We start from the raw sequence: 23,859 nt of genomic DNA, 5'->3' as shown, positions 1-23,859 counted from the left end.
ACATGAGGGAGCGTGTTTTTAAAGTAGAGGCGTCTTGTTTTACAGTCAGAATCATGACGATGGTTTTATGATGGAACCTGTTTCATTGTGGTCCATTTTAAGGTAATTGTAAAATGTACATCATAAATGTTTTATCTTTCTGTGCTGCTTTACTGTCTTTTAAACTGTTTTCTGTTGTGAAAAGCCATCTGGAGATGTGGCTTGCAAAATAGCTGAGGCTATAAATGTTATAGTGTTCACAATTTGCTTGTAATTACATTACACTTGTCTCCATGCTAATAAATAATGAAAAAGAAGAAAGTGCAGACAGATGAACATCCCAGATCATCACCCCTCCTCCACTGTGTTTGACACATTGTTGGTTTATTCAGATGCAACTTTTCAAGCCAGTTATATGTTATGGTGGCTTTGTATCTTTATAAAGAGGTGGCCTTCTCCTAAAACCCTGCAACTATTCTTTTTCTATTTTTCTTATAAGACAAACTTTAACATTTACATTCTGTCGGAGTGCCGTGGAGTCGGAGTGGAAACTCTTGGGGCTTTTACAATTTCTCTGAACATTTATGTTCTGACCTTGAGGGGAATTTGCGGCAATGTCAATGACTAAGAAGATTGGCAGCTGACTTAAATGTTTTCCACCTGCGAATAATTTTTCTTTCTGTAGAGAAATGGACTCAGTTTATTTGGAAAATGGCCATAAAGTCCCTCCCAGGTTGACAGGCGTCGACTTCTAAGCCTCAACGGTCACTGATGGGGTCTTTCCACCGTGGGATTGTTAACATGTTCGCTCCAGAGACAAAACTAATGGCTCACTGCAGGTAAAGTGGTAAAGGATATGAACTTGTATTGTGCTTTATCAAAGCACTACATACATTCACCTATTCATGCACACATTCACAGCCTTTCAAATGGTGTATTAAGTTTAGGTGGAAAAAATGGAGTAAATTTCCACCAAAAAACTCAAAAATCTTTCAATTAATATTAGACATTTTCTAGAAAAAAACAGAAATTTTTGACTTTTCAAACTAAGAAATTCCCATAATTTTCTAGAAATTTTTTAAAATTAAATTCAAAATTTCAGAGTTTCTTCTGGCAAATTTAGTCGGTTTTTCTATCTACTATGGCCCTAATATGCCATAGTAGCCACAGCTGCCCTGGGGCTCCAGGCCCTCTGTCCAACACCAGCAGGCAAGGCTGGTGAAGTGTCTTGATAGAGGCAGACAGAGCAGGAATCAAAGTGGCAACCCACCAATTATCCCAAGTAAAACCTGGCTGAGTCCACATCCGATCACTTTAATAAATAAAAATGTAAACTGAAATTTCTCTCCCATCTTTGTATCCTGTCCTCATATCAACCCCTCTATATATAGCAGGGCTCTCCTTCTCTGTCTGCATTACTGGAAAAGTGGGGAGTGGGCACTGCAATCTGAATAAGCAGCTTTGTCTGAGCAGGAGGAGGCTGAAGAGAAAGAGAAAACTGGATGAAGAAAGCGCCATTGACAGACAGGCAAACACGAGTCAGCCCCTGTCCCCCTCAGGCCCCATTGTCTCCGAGTGCTAGACGCCAGCGAAGGACGAGAATCTGAAGAGAGGGAGGACAGCAAGCTAAGAGTCGCGGCTTTGTTTGGCCGGCTGGCCTCAGACCCGGTGAAAGTGCACGCAGAGGAGAAACAGGGGTGAGACATGGAGATGGAGGAGAGAGCACTAGACTGACCCCGTCGGAGGATCTCCTTCATCCTCCCAGTAAACAGAAACCAAACTTCCCATTATTCCCTTAGTGACGTTTAATCATGAGCAACCCAGATCGACTGCAGATGGCCATGCTTCCCTCTCACCTACACTCCAAGTGTTAATCAGCACTCAATCACAGGATGACGAGGGTTTAATTTAACATGTTGCATCCATCATGCTGAAACGCTGCTCAGAGTTTGCAAATTCGCCCCAAGTCGCCCATTGTTCACACAATTAATTCAGCCACTGTACGGCGCAGGTGCCTTTTTTTCTCCCACTTCAACGGATAATGTGTGTTAATTTGTTCCAGGGAGGAAAACGCAGAGCGACGGAGGATGGAAGGGAGGAGGAATGGGCCGGGCCGGGCCTGGGATGAGGGGTGTGGTTGGGTATAAACCAGGGGACAGTGGGGTTTCTGTTGTTGTCCTGTCTCTCCTGGCGTCCTGCTTCCCTTCATCCACTCTCCTTTTTTTCTGGTTTTTCCCTTCTCCTCCTTCCACTCACGCTCCCGGTGGAGTTGGGACTCTTCCTCGGCAGAGTCCTGTCAGGTTCGCAGCGTCCATCCGTTGTTTTGGGGGGAGCTCCAACAGAAGCCAGAAAACCATGCTGAGAGTTTTGGCGCTGGCGTCAGTGGTCCTCCTGGGAATAGGTAATAAAAGAAAAACAAAATCTTTTCATTTTTTCTAATTTCATTTTGATGAGTTGACTAAAAGGCCTGCCCTGAATTTCACCTGTTAAAAGCGAAGGTGTTGAAATTATTTTCCAATTGATGCGAGGTCAAAGGTTAAATGGGAGAAGCTTTTCTCTTGATTGCTTACTTGAAAACTAATGAACCTGATGGAAATAAGGGGAGAATAAATGCCTTAGCATTGAATTAAACCTGTCTTTGCACTGAATTAGTACTTAACTGAGGCATTCCAGTTGCTTTCTGGAACTGTGGTGCATTGATTTGAACTGCTGTTCACTAAAATCTCCACAGAGTTAATCATAGCAAACTGATTGCTAGAATGTAATAGTGGGTGGGACTGGCTAAGTACTGAGCTCAACTGGTCCAAATTTTCCTTGATAGCCTTATTCCATACTTTGTCTCATTTGAAAGTCACAAATCTGAGGGAAATGCACAAGAATAGCAAATGGCGTTCCACTAGGCTCCACTCTCAGCCCACTTTTTTTTATTAAATATCTACGTAATCTTGCTATCTTAGGTTGTAGAGAGTTTGAAAAAGTAATACTACCATATGTTAAAGGCACTAAACCTAATTATTCAGTGTCACCACATGACCACTGTTCTTTAGTCATCCAATTAGTGAATTATGAAGAAGATGCATTATTATCTTAATGCAGAAAAAAACTCCAGAAGTTATTGTTCTTGGTCCAAAAATGCAAGATTAAAGACAAACACTTTAGTTTTTAACTTTTCTTTCTAAAAATGAAAGAGAATGAAAGAATGTTGTTTGTTTTGGGCTCTGAGCTAAATTTTACCATCCTTAATTAGTCTATCAATATATCAACTATCTGCCAGCTTAAATACACGACCAGGACAAAAGGTTTCCTGTTAAAGCAGAAAAGCTGGTGAAAGTTTACATTTTCAGAAGATTATGTTGATGATCAACACTAAGGAAATGGGATGTATACCACCCGTCCTTACATCTCTGCACTGGCTTTTATATATATATATATATATATATATATATATATATAATATACATCTCAGAGTTGCTTCTGCAAAAATAATCCATCTAGACCCCTCAGGTTATTAAAGACCTCTTCACTTAGTGCTCCAAGTACCAAACTTAACAAATGGAAGCAGTCTTTAGTTTCTATGCTATAGAAAAATTTTAATGCAAAAAAAAAACTGTTGGCTCCTTCATATGAAGACTGAAAACATTGCTGTTTCCTGCAGCTTTCCTATAAATGTCAAATTACATGAATTCATTTTGAGTTGTCTTCATTTGTTGTATTTTTTATTTTATTTTATTTTTTTTGCATTTTACTGTTTCTTTGACGTGATACCTTTTTCTGAAAGTATATTTTCAATCTTTATTTTAATATATTTTTCTTTACATCTGTTTCCTAAAAGCCCTTTAATCTAGCTGGTGTTGTGAAAGGTACCATGCTAATAAACATGCCTATCTGATCATTTTTACATGCACTACAGTGCAGTAAATTAGCTAGCATCATCCACCTGTGTTACTTCGCCATAGCAGGTGTCTCCTGGTTTGAAAAGCAACGGTGTACTAATATTATGACTTTTAAACTGCGGTTTGGCTGTCAAATACAACCCTCCTCCCCACCCGACTCCTTCCTGTCAGCTATTTGTAGACATATATGTTTTTTGTCAGAATTTTAATTAAAAATGTCAAGTCTGATTTCATTGACAAGCAGTGCGGGGGCTTTTTTATCTCGCTGGAGGACGCTCGCAGCGAAAGCTGTGAACTTTACTCTGTGGGTGTTGAAACAGGCAGAACGCTCTGTGTGACTTCAGAGCTTATATACTGCGGCTGTGAGGATGCTGTGACCTGCAGAGGATCATCCACATGTAGACGTCAACGCTGTTGAACGGCACACTTGGCTGGAAGTTTTGCAAGTTGTTTGAGATGCTGAGTGAAGTGTTTGTCTAGGAAATTCAGTATTTGCTTTTTTTATTTTTTCAGCTAAAACCAAACTAGCATTGATTATTAAATGTTATTCAAGCATAAGCAGTACAGACAGTTAAGCCAACATTACCCAAATTAATGGGGAAAATTATAGTCGCCTTTGACTTTTAGAAACTCGAACCTTATTTCAGCAGTTACTTGTGTGAATCAATGGAGGCACCACTAAAAGTACAGTTTGTCAATCTGAGTGCATATTTAATTATTTATGAATCACAATATCGATTTAAGATCCTTCTAATGAATGTAGTTCTATGTAATTGGTCAAATTAACCAAAAACAGCCAAAAAAAACCCCAATTTTCTGTTTGCGTAGACATCTCTGGTAAAACAGATTTTTTTTTAATTTGTCTTAAAGGTGACATATTATGCTTCCTTCAACAAGTTAGGATGTGTCTATGACCTATGCATAACATCTTATTTACAATTTTTTGCACAAAATCATTCTTTGATAATGAGATTTTAATCTGGTCAGTTCTGCCTGGTTTGAATTTATTTCAGAACAAACGGTTTTAGGGCGTCTTGTCACTTTAAATCCGAATAAGCTGCTGCTGGCCACGCCCCCAACTCAAAGCTTAGACTCACATGTGACAATGGCTGCAAACAGATATGCAAATATACAACCATACATATTTGATAAGCAGAAGTAGAGTGTCCTGCACACCCAGCAAGAATGCAGCAAGTGGTTTCTAAATAGTAAGCCATCAGTTTGACACTTGTCTTTTTCAGCAGCCATTGTGCAGCACAAACAGCGGTAAAACCAGCTGATGAATCGCACTTGAGTTCCATTTGGGTTGCTAGGTAACGAGGTGTCCATTGAATCTAATTTTACACACACCAAAAAACATGAGCTAATTGTCAAAAATGGATTTGTGTTTTCTAAAGCACTTGAGTAGTTTTCAGAAACCCAAATGGAAGTATAAAAGTGTGTAAAATAAGATTTTTTAAATAATAGATTCCCTTTTGATTTGATAAGAAAGAATACATTTTTGCATCTTCTTTGTGTCTTGCAGCACCCCAGGCATCCCAGGCCATTACTGTTTACACCAGCTGGGAGCGCCACGCCCTGGTGGGCTCAGACGTCAGGCTGTCCTGCTCCTTCTTCTCCTGGCGCTTTGTTTCCGAGGATGTTTCCTTCACCTGGAGATACAGACCAGACGGCTCGCGGGACAGCGTCTCTGTAATGCAAACATTTACGTTTACACACATGATGTTGCACAAAACCCACAGCTGCTGCTGCACAGGTGTGCTTGTAGGAGTTTAAAAAAAGAAGAAAAATCATGCTCAGAACTCTCTCAACAGAAACTCTTTAAACTTCTTGAAACATTGATGTGCGAGTTGCTCTCTCCATCCTCATCAGAGCTGTTTATGGCTGCAGCTGTTTCAGCAAAGAAGCTCCGATAAATCACTGTGCACTACATGTCCACGAGCCAACGGCAGACAAACAAAAGATGGCAACAATTTGCGAAATAACAGAGCATTTACTGGGCTGAAAACACCTCTTATAGAGAGCCGCTAAAAGAGCCTGTGCTCCCATTTTCTCTTTTCTGCTTAAATAAGAGCCTTGTGTGTTTCCTACTCACCACTTGAGGCCAAATTTTGGTCACAATGAGAACCATTAACAGGCATCTAGACTTGCAAACAATGATTGCATTTTCTGTCAAAGCTCTGTTTTGTTTTGTGTGCCTCTGCCAGGCACAAAGAGGAGCAAAAAATGTCGAGCTTTTCTGAAGGGCTCTTTCTTCAAGGATTTTAAAATAAAAACAGAGAGCTGAGAGTTTGATTTTCTCCAACATGCATTGAAGAAACTTTTTGTGTCTCCTGCAGCAGCCTGCTGTAGTTTAATTTCACTCTCCCTGCTGTTATCGCTCTATCTCTCTAATCTCTCTATCTCCCCATCCTGACCATGCCTCCCTCTGTCCACCTCCCCTAATCTCCTCCTCTCCAGCCCTGCAGTCTTTGTCCCTCTGTCCTCTCTCATTACGTCCTCCCTTCTCCTCCTTCGCCTTCATCTGTCCCTCCTGCAGTCTACACTTTGAAACTGAGTTTTCATTTTATTTACCATCCTATCTTCAGTCACTCATTTCTTTCCCCACCTTGAAAGATTACCTGTTTCCCAATCTTTCTTTTTCCATGCTGTGTTTGTCTTTTCAAAGAGTGGTAATTGATTTTTAGAGACATTGATGTCAATCACAATAGCCCGGAAGTTTAACATTAGATTGACCTTAAGTCCAGGAATGATTCTACAAATATTGGGAACTAAAATGGAAAGGAAAACCAAGTTCCCAATAAACAGTTCTGTTTTTGGTTTTTCAGCCAGAGATTTTCTTTAAGTTTTGTTGAAATGAGCATGTGCGAAAAAAGTTAAACCAAACAAAACTATTAGACATCTACACAAAAATTTAAACAGAAATGTGTTCTGTATTCCAATTATTTGTTTATTTAAAACTAAAAAGCAATCATCAATCCCACTACTCTTAAGAAGAGTGTAATATTGATTACAGTGAACCACCTATTCGCAGTTTAATGGGAGGTGTGATTCTAAATTAACTGCAGAAAATCCACCATACATTTTTCCATAAAGTATATGTAAAATATTTGAAAGACAATACAGCGTTAGAAGTTCTAACACCTCGGCACAATGCTACTCGACACGCTATTGGCTGGCATTTGTAAATCAGCCAATCCAGGAGCGCCATTATTTTCCTTGCCGCTGCCGATTGGCTGAACCCCGAAGAGCAGAAATAAGAAAGATCGTAGCTGTTAGCTTCTGCTAATGGGGCTAACATGATTCCAGTATGTATTAATTCTTATTAAGGTATATTTGATGTACGAACTATTACAAACAGGCAGTCTTGAATGTTTTTAGAAGGGTCTCAAGTATTCGCAGATATTAAAAAGTTGTAGGTGGCTGTGGTTCATAACCAACCAACAGTCCACTGTATTCGCAGTAACGAAACAATGTTCTAAGCTACAACAGATCTTTAAGATATTTTTGATTTTGCTAGATTTCAGCAAATAAACTGAATGTTTGAGGTTGTTTTCACAAGATAATTGTTCCTTTATGCTGTTCCTCTTTTAATAGAGTAACATAAATAAAACAAGCTGCTATTAGCAGATAGCAACATTTAATTGCTTAGCTTCTTGAGTAAAGGTTACAGTCGCCTGCTAAATAAACTCTGATTGTCAGCTGTAGTTTTAATAGATTTATCTTAATAAGAGTGAATATTTTCTACTGCCAGTGATGTTCACTGACTGAAACTTATGTCCTTTTTTCAGCCAGCTCGCTAGCAGTGCACATCAACAGGTGGAGGAAGGGTTGCACTCTCTGTGTTAAAATTTTGGTCATTACAGGAATTTCTTTAATTCACATGCACACACTCTAACGTGTGTGTGTGTGTGGGGGGGGGGGGGGGTGAGGCTTAAGTGTTTATAAACATAATAAATCTCAATATTATATCTATGGTTAAATCCTGGATATTTCCTAATACCAATGGCTCCCTTACCATGCCTACCCATTTAATAAATTAGAATATTATTGAAAAGTCCATTTATTTCAGGAACGTTATCAGTATGCGAAACACAATATGTAGATTTCTACACATAGATGGATCTTTGAAAGCCTTTATGATTTTCCACTTATGAATTACAATTAACATAAAAAATAAAATAATTTTAAATCACTCAAAAGCTACACCTTTTGATGAAAATGCATCATGTTTTTGGGTGAGGTGTACATTTTTAAGTGCTGTATTTTGATAAAACTTTAAATTATAAATAGTTAATCTCACATTTTAATGCATGCTGACCTTGTTAAGCTTTTGCAGCAGGCCTGAATATCCATTATCTGAAGGTTTAAATCTGGAGCTTTTAAATGTATTAAAAAAAAAATAAACAAACTGCAAACTCAATCAAAGCAGCATAGAATGATTCCTGATTACTTCCACTCAAGAGATCCAGATCCATCAGGTACTCTTGAGTGCCATTGGTCAGTGTTTCCTCCTCTGTCGTCCCCAGATCGCCCACTACGCCGGTGGTGAGGCCTACACTGACAACAAAGGCGCGTTCAAGGACAGGGTGGAGTTCGTGGGGAACCCGAAGCGTCGTGACGGCTCCATCCTGATCAAAAACTTGGATTTCAGCGACAACGGCACCTTCACCTGCGACGCCAAGAACCCCCCTGACATCGTGGGGCGCCCCTCCAGCGTCCGGCTGCTGGTCTTTGAGACCTGTGAGTTAGCTGCTCTGATCCCAGCACAGTGCCCTGCAAATTGATCTCTTTTCACATTTCATCACATCACAACCACAAACTCTTATCTGTTCCTAAGGGACATGTTAGATCGAATGATGTTTATGAAGATGGTACAGATAAAGTTCAGAGCTAAATCCTTAAACTTTGTCGTATAAAGGTCATTTTCATTTTGGATCACATCAAGATCATGAATCTTCTTAAAGGGACGGTTTCAAAATGTATTGATAAAACCCATTAACAAACTATAAAAATATTAATAAACTGATGTCTCTGCATTAGTTAAGTATTTTTTTTTTATTTGCAGGAATTTATATATTTATAGAATTGCGAAAAACTGGAGTGACTTACTGATGTAATTTGGGAGTTTGCAAATAAAAACTGCTTTGATAAAATCATATTTAAAAAATCCAGTATCATCTTGAAGGCTCACTGTGTCCCTCTGCAGTTTAGAGGGCCACATAAGAAGCTGTGGCGGGCCAGATTTGGCCCCCGGGCCTTTAGGGTTAACTCGTGGCCTATCACATAAAATCATAATTGAATATGTTGAAGTTTGTGGTTGTAACAAAACAGAGTTGTGAAAGGAATCAAGTCCTCTGTGGAAACTTTTGAAGAGCTTATTTCGTCTTATATCTCCCAGTAACTTTTGCCCTTTTGGAAAGCAAATATGTTTAGATCTGTGTAATCGTCCCAAACTTTGAAATTGATCTCAGTGAAAGCAAGTGAATATTTATCAGAGAAGTTGTCGCACCATTAAATGAAATCGATTACAATTTTATCTCAATCTTTATTTTAGGCTGCTGTCAGTCTCATTCTCACTTTCTCCAATTTTTCCCATCTTCACCATATTCTCTCTCTCCTTCTATCCCTTTTTCTTTTACCTTCGCTGAATTTAAATGTTTTCATCTTTTAGTCAGCTTTTCTTCCTCCTCTGTTCTAATGTAATATGTTACTTTGTTCCTCCTCCTTTTCATCCTAACTCCTTCATTTCCAATCCATATCTCCCTCTGATTATTCACATATTATCTGTATTGATCTGGTTCTCTCTGTCCTTCTATCCCGTCTTCTGCCTCCTCTCCTCCCGTCTTAGTGCCCATCCAAGCGGGTGTGATCACGGGGGCCATCATCGGTGTGGTGCTGGGCCTGCTGGTGCTGATTGTGGTCATCTACTACCTAATGAGGTTCCTGGTGGCGCGTCGCGTCTTCAGCCTTAGCGTCAGGTTAGTGCCCAGCCTGTGGAGTCTCTGCAGGGGGCGGGAGCAGAGGCCGGAGCCCATTCCTGGCACCGACACATGTCTGGCCAAGGCCCTTTGAGCAAGGCTGAATCCCATTTCCCCCTGTGCCTGGCATACTGGGGCTATGTAGTCTAAGATGTTTCTTTGGACCAGATAAGGACTTAAAAACGTTGTTTATTCAGGGGCGCATTTTAAAACAAATGTGTAATATCTGCATTTGCATTTAAATCAGATGAACTGTTTGATGCATAGTAATTAATTTAGTTATGTTTGATTCCAAATAGGCAAGAAATTGACTAAATAGCTGAACATCGCTGGTTGAAATCTTTTGCAACAAGAAAAAAACAGTGTAATGACTCTCTAGATGTATTCTGACATTGGTGAAAATAAATCTACAATGTACAAAGATGATTTAACTAATTTAGTGCCTCAGGCAGGTCTTAACATTTTTATCTTAACACCCCATCACACTTCGCTTCAAGGGCTCGATATTACACACAATTCCTGTCATTTTCTTATGTTTAGACATGCATGCAGAAGCTTAAAGTCTACTGCATTGCATGTACAACTATACACTTTATAAGATCTTTGGCTATCAGTCTAGGGATGCATTATCTAAATAAAAAAAAAACCTTTTCATAAATTCAAGTATTTCTGCTTTTAGCTGTGGTACCTTTAGTACCATATTTCTATTCTTCCTTAACAAACTTTTGTTTGTTTTCTACAAGTGGCAGGAATCCGGATAACCTTAGAAAATGGGATTCAACCTTACCTTGTATTTTTTTGCTTTGTTTTGTTTTTTTGAAGCTTTGAAACTGGAAGTTGATAAGCTTTCAATTAGATTTAATCTGCAAAACAGCAAGCATAGGTCCAAAGTAGGAGGATTAAAAGTTGTGAGGCGACATTTTCTGAGTGGATAATCCACAAGATCATGACGATGATGGATCCATCGGGTTGCAAATTCCCTTCCCATCGTAACACATCTGGCACCTGGGGGCTGTGTCTGAGACAGGCCAGTAGATTAAGATGATGGTCTCTTTATGATAGCTGGCAGGCAGTGCTGCCCTGTGACCACTGGAGGGAGAGATAGATTCGACATCCTGACATTGTCTTTCTTTTGTCCCCTCCAGCAAACATGGCAAGAAAAAGAAAGAGGGATCACAGCAGAGACAGGCAAGTTTCCTCCTCTTCCTCTTCCTCCTCCCTCTCCTTCGGTATCCTCCTCCCCTCCTCCCTCCGCTCCCACACATGCATCCCGTCTGCAACGACAAACGCAACAGATTGGCTCGCTGTCATCATCACATGACGATTTGGAGAGATTACAACAGCATTCGGCGATTGTTGAGAGAATTTGGGATGAGGAAGCGTGTTGTCAAAGGGAATATTCATCTCCTCTGCATGGCGGCGCAGCCGACATGACGGTGCATAGCAGCACTCTGTTATAATCGCATTCTCCCTAATGGCAGTCCAGGCATCTCCAGTTTGGCCTCATCCTCAGCACAGCAACGTTACAACAACAAAATAACGTGCCATTCAAACCCTGCGCCCCCTCCAGCTCTAATAACCGCATTCAGCTGGTAAAATCCTCTTGCTGCCTCAGCGTTCAACCCGCCTTTCTATCCTGTGGCCCTCGCCCTTTCCTTCATTTCCCTCCGGGTGGGGGCGGGGGGTCCCAAACAGCCCTGGGCCAAAGAATCAAAGCAGCGGCTGTGAAATGACCCAGTCTGGGTTACGAGGACTAATGCCGGCGCTGCGGACTGAATAGAGCTGTGATTTGCTCGCAGTGGGGAGACAGACAGGAGCTGCTGATTTCGCTCACTGGGAGTCAAATAAAAAAATCACTGGGCCTATTATGGTCCAGGCTGTTATCAGTGTTTTTACGCAGCTGCTACGTAACAGCCATGTTTTTTTTTGTCCCCTTCTCTCCCTTGTGGGAGTTCGATCGCCTCAAGAGGTGGATTAATCAGACATTTTTTTTTTTTTTTTGTGGCTTGTATGCTTTTGTGAAAACAAGCCACCAGGGCAAGTTGTGTTTGATTACTCTGCGGTGATGTGGTGGGCTGCAGGGTTGCGTGGGAGTATTGTAATCGACTGGAAGCAGCGTGCTGATAATGAGGGGGGGGGAGAAAAGTACGTCAAGGGATTTGAGTTCAAGGCATTTTTGTCAATTAAAACTCAGCTTTGAAAATGGAGACGCGCGCAGATACCCGAGTCGGGAAATCAGAGGTGCTGCTGTGACAGCTTTGTCATTTAGCCGCAGGTAGATCGAGGCGGGAGTATGGCAACACATTGTAACATATAATCAAACCACACACCTATCTCTAATTACTCTTTTTAGATAGCACTAATAGCTTTCCTCAGAGAGACTGAATGACATTACTAATCAGGAAATTAAAGTAATCTAAAATATTATTGCTACAAGTAAAATGAGGAACTTATTTAAGTGTGTTCTGGGAAAGTTAGGTTTGGTATAGGGATTTTTTTAAATACATTTTTCTGATAGGTATGGGAATTCAAACAGAGTACAAGCCTGAAACTTTATAAAAATGATTTCAGCTTGTCATGGAGTTCTGATAATGATCTGTTCATTTGATTCAGAAACAGGAATGCATTTAAAAGTTGCAGGTCAATGGCTCTGACCTGTAGCAGGAATTCCCTGCCTCGTGCTACATGTGATGTGACGAACAGCACACTGGGAAGTTTGTTTTTGAAGAAGTAAATTCAGTCTTTTTTTAGAATAAAACAGCCAAACAAACCATGAACAAACTGATTATTGTTGTCATTCTTAAAGTGGAGCAGCTTTTTGACATGCTAAGCTAATGTTAGCATGTTTCTGTCTGTTTTTGCAAATAATTCAGTTCATAACATATTTCAAGAGTAGTTCCAGTTAATTACTGGCAAACTAAACTTACAGGAATAATGTTCTCCTGTTTTTTTTTAAACGTAGTTTCTTGAACATAGTGATAATCAGTAGTCAGTATAAAGCCAGACACATGATGAACACTTAATATTTGCTTTGAAGATCATGTCTTAATAGTAAAAAGCTGCTACACGCTTGCGTCTCTTTGCAGCCATATAGCAGGAATGTTGAGGGCCCACAGCTCTCCATCCTGCCTTAAACAAGTTCCCTCATCTCTGCGGAGCCCCTCTTTCTCCCCCCTGTCTTCCGCTCTCCTTTCTACTGTCGTGTGATTGTCAGGTTTTTCTTGAGTTGCTCTCAAGTGCCTGCAGCGTGTGACAGTGCATATATGAATAAATAACTCGCCGCCAAGAGGACACTGGGATATTTGACAACGCTGTCATTTACAGTTACTCTCCTGCAAGCCTGTGCTCAGATGACAAACACAGAGCAAAAGCAGATATTCTATCTGAGCTCGCTCTGCTTTATATTTCAGTTTATTTATTTCCCCTCCACCCCTCCTCCTCTGAGATGATTTGGTTTTTGTTGCTACGCCACACGCAGTCGGACCGTTGGGATTTTATGGCCCGCTTATAAACGACTGTTTGATCAGATAGTCCTGATTAGGAGGCGCTGCTGACACTCAAGTTTCTTTATTATTATTATTTTATCAACCTTACTGTCTTTGTTTAAAGCTGCAGTATGTAACTTGTGTAAAGAATATATTTTTCTAGGTTTGTTAAAACTTTCACCATGTTGTGACAGTTTGCTATGAGACAGATAATCTATGAAAGGATCAATCTCGTCCACCTCGTCTCAGAGCTGCTATTGCTGTCTGAAAAATGCACCGATCCCGACCAAAACCAACCAGCCAGAACCAGGAGGAGGGTCTTAGCGCTGTCAATCAGTGTCACATACTTGCTGTTAAATGTGCTAATGGCAGAGAAACAACTTGCCTTTCCAGGAAAATCGTTGGTCCGCCGTCAACAGTGGTCATGGTAACCATGACAACAGGCTGTGCTAACTGCAGCATAGCAGAGAGTAAAGGGGAAGATGAGCCACAGGAGATTGTGATTGACAGCGCTAAGACCCGCCTCCTGGTTCCGATTGGTTGTTTCTAGTTAGCACTGAGAGCTACATTTTTTTCATAGATTATCACGACATTGTGACAGTTTCATCAAATATCTAAAAAAAATATATATTTTTAATAAAAGTTGCATACTGCAGCTTTATCGGTTTGCGCTGCTTGCGCTACAAACCCAGACGCTGTGTGAGGAAGTGGAAACGGGATTGTGGAGCTGGGTGGGGTGTGCCGTCACGCTCCCCCCATTAGAGGGTGTTGTGGAAGAAGACTGTACTCCTGCAGCCCCACTCAGGGAAAAGTTCCCTACAATAAGCACACACACTGTTCTGGAATGATAATTGAGTGCACTTGGTATCGATCTGAGCTCACACACACACACACACGCACACACACACACACACACACACACACACACACACGCACACACGCTCATATATAACACACCCATTCTTCTCTCTCCGTCTCCCTATTGCCTACCTCTTCAGTTCACTCCCACCAGCGCTCTCTTTCTCTCATTCAGATTCCTTTCATCCACTCCTCCTGTCTTCCTTTCCTTTGGCTTCCTTGCTGACCATGGGAAGCATCCGTCTATCTGTAAGCTAATTCCCCCCCATCACTCTGTTGATTCCTCTTCAATTTCCTTCTCGATCCTCCTCCCTCTCCAGTTCTCTCCCTTCCTCCCTCCTTCAGGTCCTCGGGGTTCTGATCCACTTTCCTGCCGGACAGGAAATCACTACCTCTCACTCCTCATCTACCTCTCAATCTCCCTCCTCACCTGTCACCTCCTCTCTCTTTAGCATGCAGCAGGGGATGCAGCCACTTTCCCTCCCATGCCGCCGTCCTCTCCGTATTTCTCCACTGTACCTTACGTTTCCTTTGAAGTGCGCTCTCCGCCTCCCCCCCCCACCCTGTAACCAAGGTGGTGCTGCATTCTGCAGCCTGGGGTGTGTCTTTACAAAGCAGGCCCGTCGTTGGTATGGGAGCTCTGCAGAACAAAATGCTGGAGCCTGTTGCAGGAAGCATAATGGTAAACAATGCAGTGATGTATGAGAGAATGTAAGTATAATCGGAGATAATGAAACCGGCTGGGCCTGCGCCGCTCCCCCGCTGAGCTGGGTGTCTGCTGCAGCAGGCGCCTTCAATCGTGTGCTGCCTTTGCAGGGCGGATAATTAAAAATGATAAATTCTGTAATGCAATCAGTGGGGTATTATTAGTTGAAGCTTCAGTGGGTGGAAACAGCCTCAAGTGGGCTTTCCACCGTTGACTAAGCTGATGTATTAGAGCCAAATTATTTCAGTCTCTGAGCTTCAGATCCATTCCTATTCACTCTGTTTACTCTGCAAACACAACAATGGAGCGGCCCACAGTTCAACCTGTGGAAGAGCATCTAAAGAAGCACAACACTGTAAAACTATTACACACGTGTGAAGTTTCATTAAGCTCCATTAGAGCATTATTGCACACTTGTGATACTTTTCAATAGGTTAACTGACAGGTTAATGCACTGGGATACAACTATTGTGAGGTTAAGTGTAGCCCTGACCTTATCTCCTCCTGGTTCAGTCCTTCCTGATGGATTTGTTGTGCTGAAGCGACGCAGCGTTTGAGTTTTCCACCTTCTGGCTCTTCCTTTTATAGATTTTCTTTTCCTGCAGATGGTTTCAGACAACGCTCGTATATTGCACAGACAATTTGCGGAGCGAGTGGGAGTGAATTGTGGTATTACAAAAGTAAAGGTCCCATTAATATTTAAAGATAATATGGGTTTGGAAGAACAACAGAAATCAATGCAAAGCTGAGTAAGCAAATGGTTCCCTGATCAAATATACTGCAGTTTCTTTTTTTTTCCTCCAACTTTGATCTGAATATGAAGAGACAGTCAGAATGCTGGTTGGAGTCCTGTCCAAGTTTGAATCAAATTCCAGATATGGTGTTTACATAGAATATAAAACACTTGATATTTCATTCTACAGCATATATGCATTAAAAATGCATGCATTGATATGCATCTGTGCATCCTTAATTTATATACTTATTTGGCCTTCAAAGAGCCACACTATCCTGTACTCCACCCTTATTAAAAGTTCTCCCAGCTTTCTGAGGGCCGTTTTGTCTCTACGTTGGGGGATTTTTCATTCATTCTCCAGCTACATTTACAGAAAATTGTGCAGTGTGGCTTTCGCAAAGTGTTTAAAGTGAACATGCACATGACACAAGAGATTTCAGGTCTAAATAAACTTTATCAAAACTCGACCAAATCCACTTGTGAAATCTGGTTTCTTGTGAGGCAAAGACAAAGAAATAATGGATGACTTAAGATCAAGTATCCGTCATTGTGTTCAAGTGATCATCATCACGATGTAAATTATGCTAACTTCCACTGAAGAATGAGAAACCCGTTTATATTCGACAGTGTCCAGTAATATCCTGGGTTCTCAGAACTGGAATCAGTTATTAAAAATGCTTTTGGAACATTAAAACTTAAAATATGTGTCTGAGAAGTTGAGATAAATTAATATTGGGATTTCTAGTCATGTCTGGATAACCAGGAGTTTTTATGTTCCATGTAAACATTTCGTAAGTGAAACCAAAATCTGGATTTAGAATAACAGGAATGTTCAATGATAGTAAACAGACGTACTCAGAATAATCTAAATTTCTTCTTTGATTCTAACTTGAACTGGTGGCATTTATTGAAGTAAAGATGTAAAAAAAAACTTAAAATTATAAAATCCAGTGTATGAAAAGAGTGTAATGAACTCCACATTTACTTTTCTGGAATCTAACAGTTAACATGTTTTGTTATGGAGACTTGACGGTTTTGTGGTTTTTTTTATGCTTCCTAACCATCATCATTGTTTTTGGTGTCAAAATAATTACAACTTTTCTTTGCACGCTTCTCGTTTTTTAAACACTTATGGGCAAATATGAATGAGTCGCTTTTTTCTTATATACAATTCCAAATATTCTAAACAAAAAACCTGATTGGCATCACTAATTTTGATTACTCTACAGTATAAAATGTCAGAAATGACATTCAGTAAAATGTATTTTTACAGGAATTGTTGTGGGTATCCATAATTCTTCCATTATTTTGTTAGAAATATATATATATTTTGAAGATGGGGTTTCTCACCCACTGATTAAAGTTGTTTTTCTACAGTTGTCAGGATGTGCAAGGATTTTTGCACATCTTTCTAGGGATGCCAATAAACGTACTTGGCTAATCATTTATTTACAGAACAGCGTCTTAATTGCTTCACTCTGAATTTAAGAATACAAAATAAACTTTTAACTTTAAAATGTAGTGTTAACGTGTCCAGCAACATAGCGCTAGTGTCTGCTACAGTCGCTCAGACTTTTGAATCCAAATTACACATTGAAATATTCACCATAAACAACAGAAGACCAAAGGCAATGGAAATTCAGACATTTGTAAACATGTTCCTGCACACTGGAGATTTCTATTCCCCCAATCAGAGGAAGCAGATGGTCTTACACACTCAACCATCTGGGATGTCTAAGACGTTTGACAAAGTGCAAGCAATTTAAAGAAAAGAAGATAAGTGAAAACATGGCAGATAATTGGTTGAATCTCTCAATCAGCCAATCAGATGAATCTTGTTTTAGGAAATTGAAAACATCCTTTCTCTTCTATTCTTTGCCCTTTTTAAAAAAAAATAAAAACATACTCTCTTGATATTACTGATGCTAATATAACTGATGCTGATTGTTTTAAAACCAGGAATCCAAAAGAAAGATGCTAATTGGTTAGAAATAAATTGGTCTAGACGTAAACATGATTGCATGATCTTTATCGGGATCTAACCCCAGTATTGTTTAAATTAAAAATGGAGATGGATTCAAATCTCACATGAAAAAGTCAACAAACTTGCCCCGCCATCATCCTCTAACTACTTCCTGTCGTCTTCTTCTTGGTTTGCACCAGCAGTAAGATCAGCCATCGTACTCATGTCCTTGTGGAAGTGTTTCCATTGCAGTTTTCTGAAATAAACCAATTTCAATGCATCCTAACGTCTATTAAAATTGGTGTTTTGGGCTCAGATGTTAGATTGGAAACAATCGTCTGCAGCCAGAAACACGATTGGAAGAATCCAGCTGCTCTCCAACGCATTTTAAAAAATCTCCTTGGATTTAATCCCTACATTTCTGAGATTCAAAGTCAACCTTTTGATGACTTGGCTGTGAAAACCCACTCTGGCTGTGTGTGTGGGGGGAGATGATTGTGTGTTATTGATCAAATGTCACTCAGTTGTCACAGGTGTATGGAGTCTGCCTGCCACTGTGTCCCATCCTAACGCATGGTTACCTGTTTTGTCACCCCCTTACAGCTCTGGACACCGCCCCCTCTCACTTGCTACCCCCTCCCCTAAAAGGACTGCGTCTCCCCCACCCCCCACCTCGACCACCTATATCTCTCCCTTCTCTAAATGTGTTTTTCTCCTCTCTTCACACAGCTCCGCCCGTCCAGTTTAACTCCATCTCTCATCTTCTCACCTCTCTCACGTCCTTTCCTGCTGCCTTCCTTTCCTCCTGAAGTGACTCTCCTCCCCTTGTTTCCTCCCCCCTCTTCCCCCTCCGCCCACAGGGCCCCGCGCCTCCCGCTGACCCCTCCAAGGTGAAGGCGGCCGCCTCGGAAAAGAAGAAGCAGGAGTCTCGCAAGGATAAGAAATAGGATACGGGGCGGGCCTGGGGCGGGCTGCTCCAGCCCCTGCGCCAGGTACTGGCGGCGAAGGTCCGACCCAAACAGAAGCAGCAGCAAACCATCATCAAGGGGGCGGAGGGGGTGGGGGGAGGCGGCGGCGGAGAGGGATCTGGTCGGGTGCTCATGACCATTGAACTGGAGCTGACCCGGCAAAACGGGGAGGAAGGTTCCAGTGGTGAGGCAGGGACCAGGAGGTCGGCGCCGCCGGGCCTCCTCTCCCGCCTTTCCGAACGGTTCACCTTCAAATAACAAGAGAGTTAAACCACAAACCTACTTTACATCCAGCACTACAGCACCTGAGTCTCTGAATAAATATATTAAATCATATCTGCTCTTGTCACAGAATGTAGACGCTACTACTGTACGTGGGCCCAGATGTCACGATAATCTCTAACACCGGCCCGGCTCCCTGACTGCTTTTGTTAGGTCATAAGATATGCCATTTGAAGCGAGACCCCGAGACGGCCCGGGCTTGATAACAAAATCTAAAAAGGCTGCTCCCTGGGTTTTGCCTCTCTGGTTCCTTTCATTGTGATCCTATCCACTGAAAAAAGCTTTTTCTCTGAGTGCGTCCGATACGCATCACAAATCCCTGGCTGCGGGGACAAGCCAATTTGCTCTCTTTTTTCTTCTCTTTCCAGAAGCGATGTGTCAAACTCCAGCTTTCTCTCCTTACGCTGATTTCTGATTTTCTCCCACCCACCCCTGTCCCTTCCCATTTCTTCCTCCTATTCCAATAAATTTCTGGACTTTCTTGTTAATTCAAATTACAGAAATGATTTATATGCTAACCACTCTGTCCTGTTCTTTCTCTTCCTTCCCCTCTTTTCTTGCTCCTGTAGATAAAGGTCTGACTTCTCCATGACTGCCTCCACTCCTCTAGTCTGCTCCCTCTTTTTCTGCCCAGGCTGATGCAACCCCCATTTTTTTCCATTATCTGTACTCTCTCAAGACAGCATTGGCTGTAAGAATAGCCCCCCGTATTTCACTGTGCAACAGTGTCAAATAATTTTTACAACGCCTCATCGAAGACGGCGTTTGCGATCACTGGGCTAACTGTAAAAGTCTTTAAGGCCTAGCTATGCACATAACTCGACAGACCACCCCTCATGTGTTTGGAATCTTCCCCCTTCACTTTAATGTTTACGACTCAATCACGTCCACCGAGCGGAGCTGCCAAGTCACACTGGACTTCACATAGAGGAAAAACAGAGCGTGATAGCCAGAGAGAAATATGATTCCTGCTCTCAGCCGACGCAGATAGAAGTTCAAGCCCCGGAGCTCGGAGGTGATTCAATCCTCTCACATTTGAGCTAATGGAGGTTGTTGCTGTGTCCCTGCCCAGGCTGAAGGGGGGCTATTTCTGGCCTCTATAAGACAGCACAGGCTTACAGTAACAGCTGCACATTTTTCAACCAACAAGGGGGGTTTGGAGGTGGAGGTGATTTTTTTCCCCCTTCCCGTTTGTGCCTGAGAGAATGTCCGCGGCCGGCTCAGCGGCCAGTGACTGACGAACTGGAATGACGTCACGGCCTCCAGCGGCCGGCGGATGGATGCTCTCAGGAGTCTTACCGGGAAGAGGTGCACTCCCGAGTTATTTTAGGTCCAGTTAATCCACTCGCACGTTTCTCCTAATTATTTTCGTGTGTGCTGGTAACATGATATCTCTCACCGCATCTCCCCCTGCCTCCTCCGCCTTCTCCACTTCATCTCTGCCCCCATCTTGGGAATCATCTCCCCCAGTTTCGCTGTCTCTGTCCTCAATGTCTTTGGCTTCCCTTTATCTCTTCCCCGTCCTGCTGTCTACTGAGTCCGCGCCGCATTATTCCCCCACTGAAAAGGTCTATACACAATCCAATCTACTCTTTAAGCCGCTCCTTATCTGACTGGCAGGCCTACAGCTCAATGCTTCACTCTCATCCGTCCTTCCTCCTCTTCTGCGTCTTCGTTACTCTCTTTTCCAAACTCAGAGGCAGGCGCTTCGTTCACGCCGTCCTCCATCTTTGCCAGTGATTGACGAAAAACGCCCTCCCGCTTTGCCCTTCAAACACGCCGGAGGCAAGACTTTCCCCTAAGCCTGGGTCTCAGTTAAACACCTGGATTATGTACCTATTGTCATTAGTATCTGTAAACAAACCATTTCAAGGTTTAGCATTAATTCAAAACACTGAATTTTATATATAAGGTATTTTATTATTTGCAGATGACTTCATATTTCAACCTTTATATCAATGTACTGCAGACTTTTCTGAAATATCTCAGATTATGAACCCTGATTGAACTGAGATTACTCTCACTGACATTTTGCTGTTATATGTTATTTATTGGAATCATAAAATCTTATAGTAAAATCAGAGTAGGCGAAATGGATTTGAAGTTTTATCACAATTTTTTGTGGTAATATAATTATAACAAAAGTGACAATAAGAACTATTTATTGATTTGTTTTACAGTATTTATTGTATCGTTAACGCTAAGATAAATACACACCCCTTTTTAGATATGGCTGTGACTTGAGTGACACAGCAATTATACAAACCCAAGCATATGATGCCTCAAAAACATTCCTACTTGTAATATGCTTCTTTAGGTCACCAGTCACATAAAGATTAATGTCAATAAACTGCAACTCGTCACAGCATATAATCATGTTTTCAGATTTATTGATATTTATTCAGGCTTTCGGCGAATAAACTTTGGGGGGAAACAAATTAATGCCAACTATCCCGACAAAACAAACCATTTTAAAGTTTCAAACATCATTAACTGGAATTTATCAAGGTGATAAATCCAAATTATTATCATAATAAAAAATGGATCACGATTAATGACAAATAATACAATAAATGCCCACCCTGACAGTAAATTACTTCAAATTATCAGTTGTCAAAGTAGGTCTGAAACGTCTTGTGATAATTTGCCTGTATGAAACGTCCTCTACCAGACGGGTCCTTTTGGGTCCATCTGGTACGAAACGACCCAAACTGCAAAGCTACAAAATGGCAAAGGTACTAAATGATCACCAACCACCTCCTCTTTGCCCCTGTCCCGGTTTTTCCCTCCTTTTTTGCTGGTTTGAAAGCCAAACACGTTCCAGCGCCCCCTACAGGCTGAGGGACTCTCCTGCACTCAAGACGTCAAACAGAAACTTATCCTTCAAGCAAGCTCTCTTCTGGTCGCAAATGCCCGTGTTTTATGTATATGTGTTTCGTGTTACAGAGTGTTTAAAAAATAGATTTGTTATAATTCCAAACAATGGCAGTAAGTGAAGCAAATAATGTTTTCTGGGACAGTTTTTACATGTGTACTCACATGGAGAACATGTTTACCAAAGCAGGGAAGAAATGTAATAGTGCTCTATAGAATATGCCGTTATATTTCTGGCCTTGTGTGTTATGGCAGGTACTGTGTGGCTGTCTCTTGGGTGAATTTTATTCGGAGATGGAAGAAAATTGAGGTTGTGGTGCAGAGAGTGAGAGAGGATAGCCTTAGATTCATCATTCCACGGCTGGGGAGGGAAGAAAAACCACAGAGGAAGGTGCTTGCTGTGGAAGCAAAGCTTTGCAGGAAGAGACTTATCTGGCCTGTTAAGCCCTGCCAAAGAAATCTGTATGTATCACTACAGATAGTCTGCTCTTCCCCCTAGAGCTTTTCTTTTAAAGGTGCTCCATCCCAACCCTGAGCCAAAGATGGATCGTAATCTGTGAGCTTGATATGCAGGACAGATAGTGCAGACTTGAACTTTTCCCTGAAAATTCATAACAGGAATAGGTGGTGTTGAAATCCACACATGCACCTCTTTCACTCGTCGCTGTTTTTTATCCAGTCAAATGGATTTGTTAGAATGTTTTCTTGTTTTAAAGCAAAGCCACACAGATGCCTGACATAACATGAATGATATTTACATGCCTTATAAAATGATTTATATGCGATATAAACTGTTTTAGCTATAGTCTCTGATTAACATTTTGATTTGAAACGACTGGAGCTTCTTAGATTTTTTTCAGTGCTCATAATAATTTAAGGACGCTAACATCTTTTTGACTCTGTATGTTGTAAAGAGAACACAAGAATAAAAGCCATAAGCACAGCTGTTGAGCAGTAAACCCAGCTGAAAATATCTACTGTTTATTTTTTTATTTTTTCCTGAAATGTCTGTGGATCTGTTAAAAAAGAGGAAACGGAGACAGGGAGAGAGTCGGTACAAATGCTCCTGACTGGAGGCATCGTCTTGTTGGAAGTTGATCTTCTGTCCAGGTTTTCTTCCAGGATGGCCTCAAGTTTTACATTCGTCCAAATTTCTATAAACTTCAAGCAACTTCCCAGTCCCTGCTGAACTTTTTCAAATTCAACCACATAATTTTTCTTGGGAATAAAGGACCACAATTCTAGAAAATTATTGTAAAAAGCTTGTGGAGGGACACATAAATATTTATCCCCAGTTGTGCTGTTTAAAAGGCAAAACACTATGGCAAATGATAAATCTGAGTTTGGATGAAAATCATACCTCACTCATTATTTTTAACAAATAGAAATAATTTCATTAAGCCTAAGTGACCAATTTTATTCTGTTTTAATGTCAGTGAGTGAAAGAAAGTTGTCTTTTTATGTGTGTGTGTGTGAATATTTGGTTGCAATTACCATATGATTGTTGAGATGATAAAAAGACAAAACAATAGTTGAGAAAAAACTATAAATAGCTCTAATATGTTCATACACCAGAAAGAAAATAGTCTGATCACAGGCGAGGTCTAAAGACCAGGATTCAAAGAATTCAGGCTTTCATAAAAATCATAGGGTGCCACAAAGAACTACTTGTTTTCAGTCATAAATCATTTCTGTATTTTATATCAAAACAAAAATGTCATAAGTAACCAAAATTGTTTTTCCAAGAGTATCAGTAGGAAATAAAAGAGCATTTGTCAAATTGAAAAGAGGGCATCTGTGAATAAGTTTAACCCATTAATAAGCTTTGCTCTGATCCGGTTGTAGTGCTAACTGCATTTAGGGTTCAGTTTCTGCTGGAGGATTCGGGTAAATAAAAGCTTTCCCACAGGATGATGATAGTGCGTCTTATGACCACATTCGGTGCTGGCTTACCACTTCACGTTTTGCGTGTGTGTAAAAAACTTTAATTCTGGTTTAAATTGACCAGATCACATCCTTTCCCCTGGAACAGTTTGTATGAAACTGAACTGTTTGCCCCAAACGGCTCTGAAGCTCCTTCAGAAATAAGATTTTTCTGCTTCTCTGATAGATTCCTTATCTTTCCCAGCCCGTC

At 41.1% G+C, this 23,859-nt stretch overlaps 1 protein-coding gene across 1 annotated transcript; it reads left to right on the top strand.

Moving 5' to 3' along the window:
- Positions 1-1,869: 1,869 nt before the first annotated feature.
- Positions 1,870-22,700, top strand: mpz (myelin protein zero). Its single transcript, XM_088014753.1, has 6 exons — positions 1,870-2,380; positions 5,398-5,564; positions 8,402-8,615; positions 9,724-9,853; positions 10,999-11,041; positions 18,462-22,700. Exons 1-6 carry the CDS (start codon positions 2,083-2,085, stop codon positions 18,546-18,548), a joined length of 939 nt encoding a protein of 312 aa, XP_087870879.1. The 5' UTR covers positions 1,870-2,082; the 3' UTR covers positions 18,549-22,700.
- The last annotated feature ends 1,159 nt before the right edge of the window (positions 22,701-23,859 follow it).

The sequence above is a fragment of the Poecilia mexicana genome, unplaced genomic scaffold, assembly GCF_051168715.1.
Source record: "Poecilia mexicana isolate PSO_F unplaced genomic scaffold, ASM5116871v1 scaffold_17, whole genome shotgun sequence".
Classification (NCBI taxonomy): domain Eukaryota; kingdom Metazoa; phylum Chordata; class Actinopteri; order Cyprinodontiformes; family Poeciliidae; genus Poecilia; species Poecilia mexicana.
Note: the sequence above shows the minus strand (reverse complement) of the source record. Positions and strands in the feature narration are given on the sequence as shown.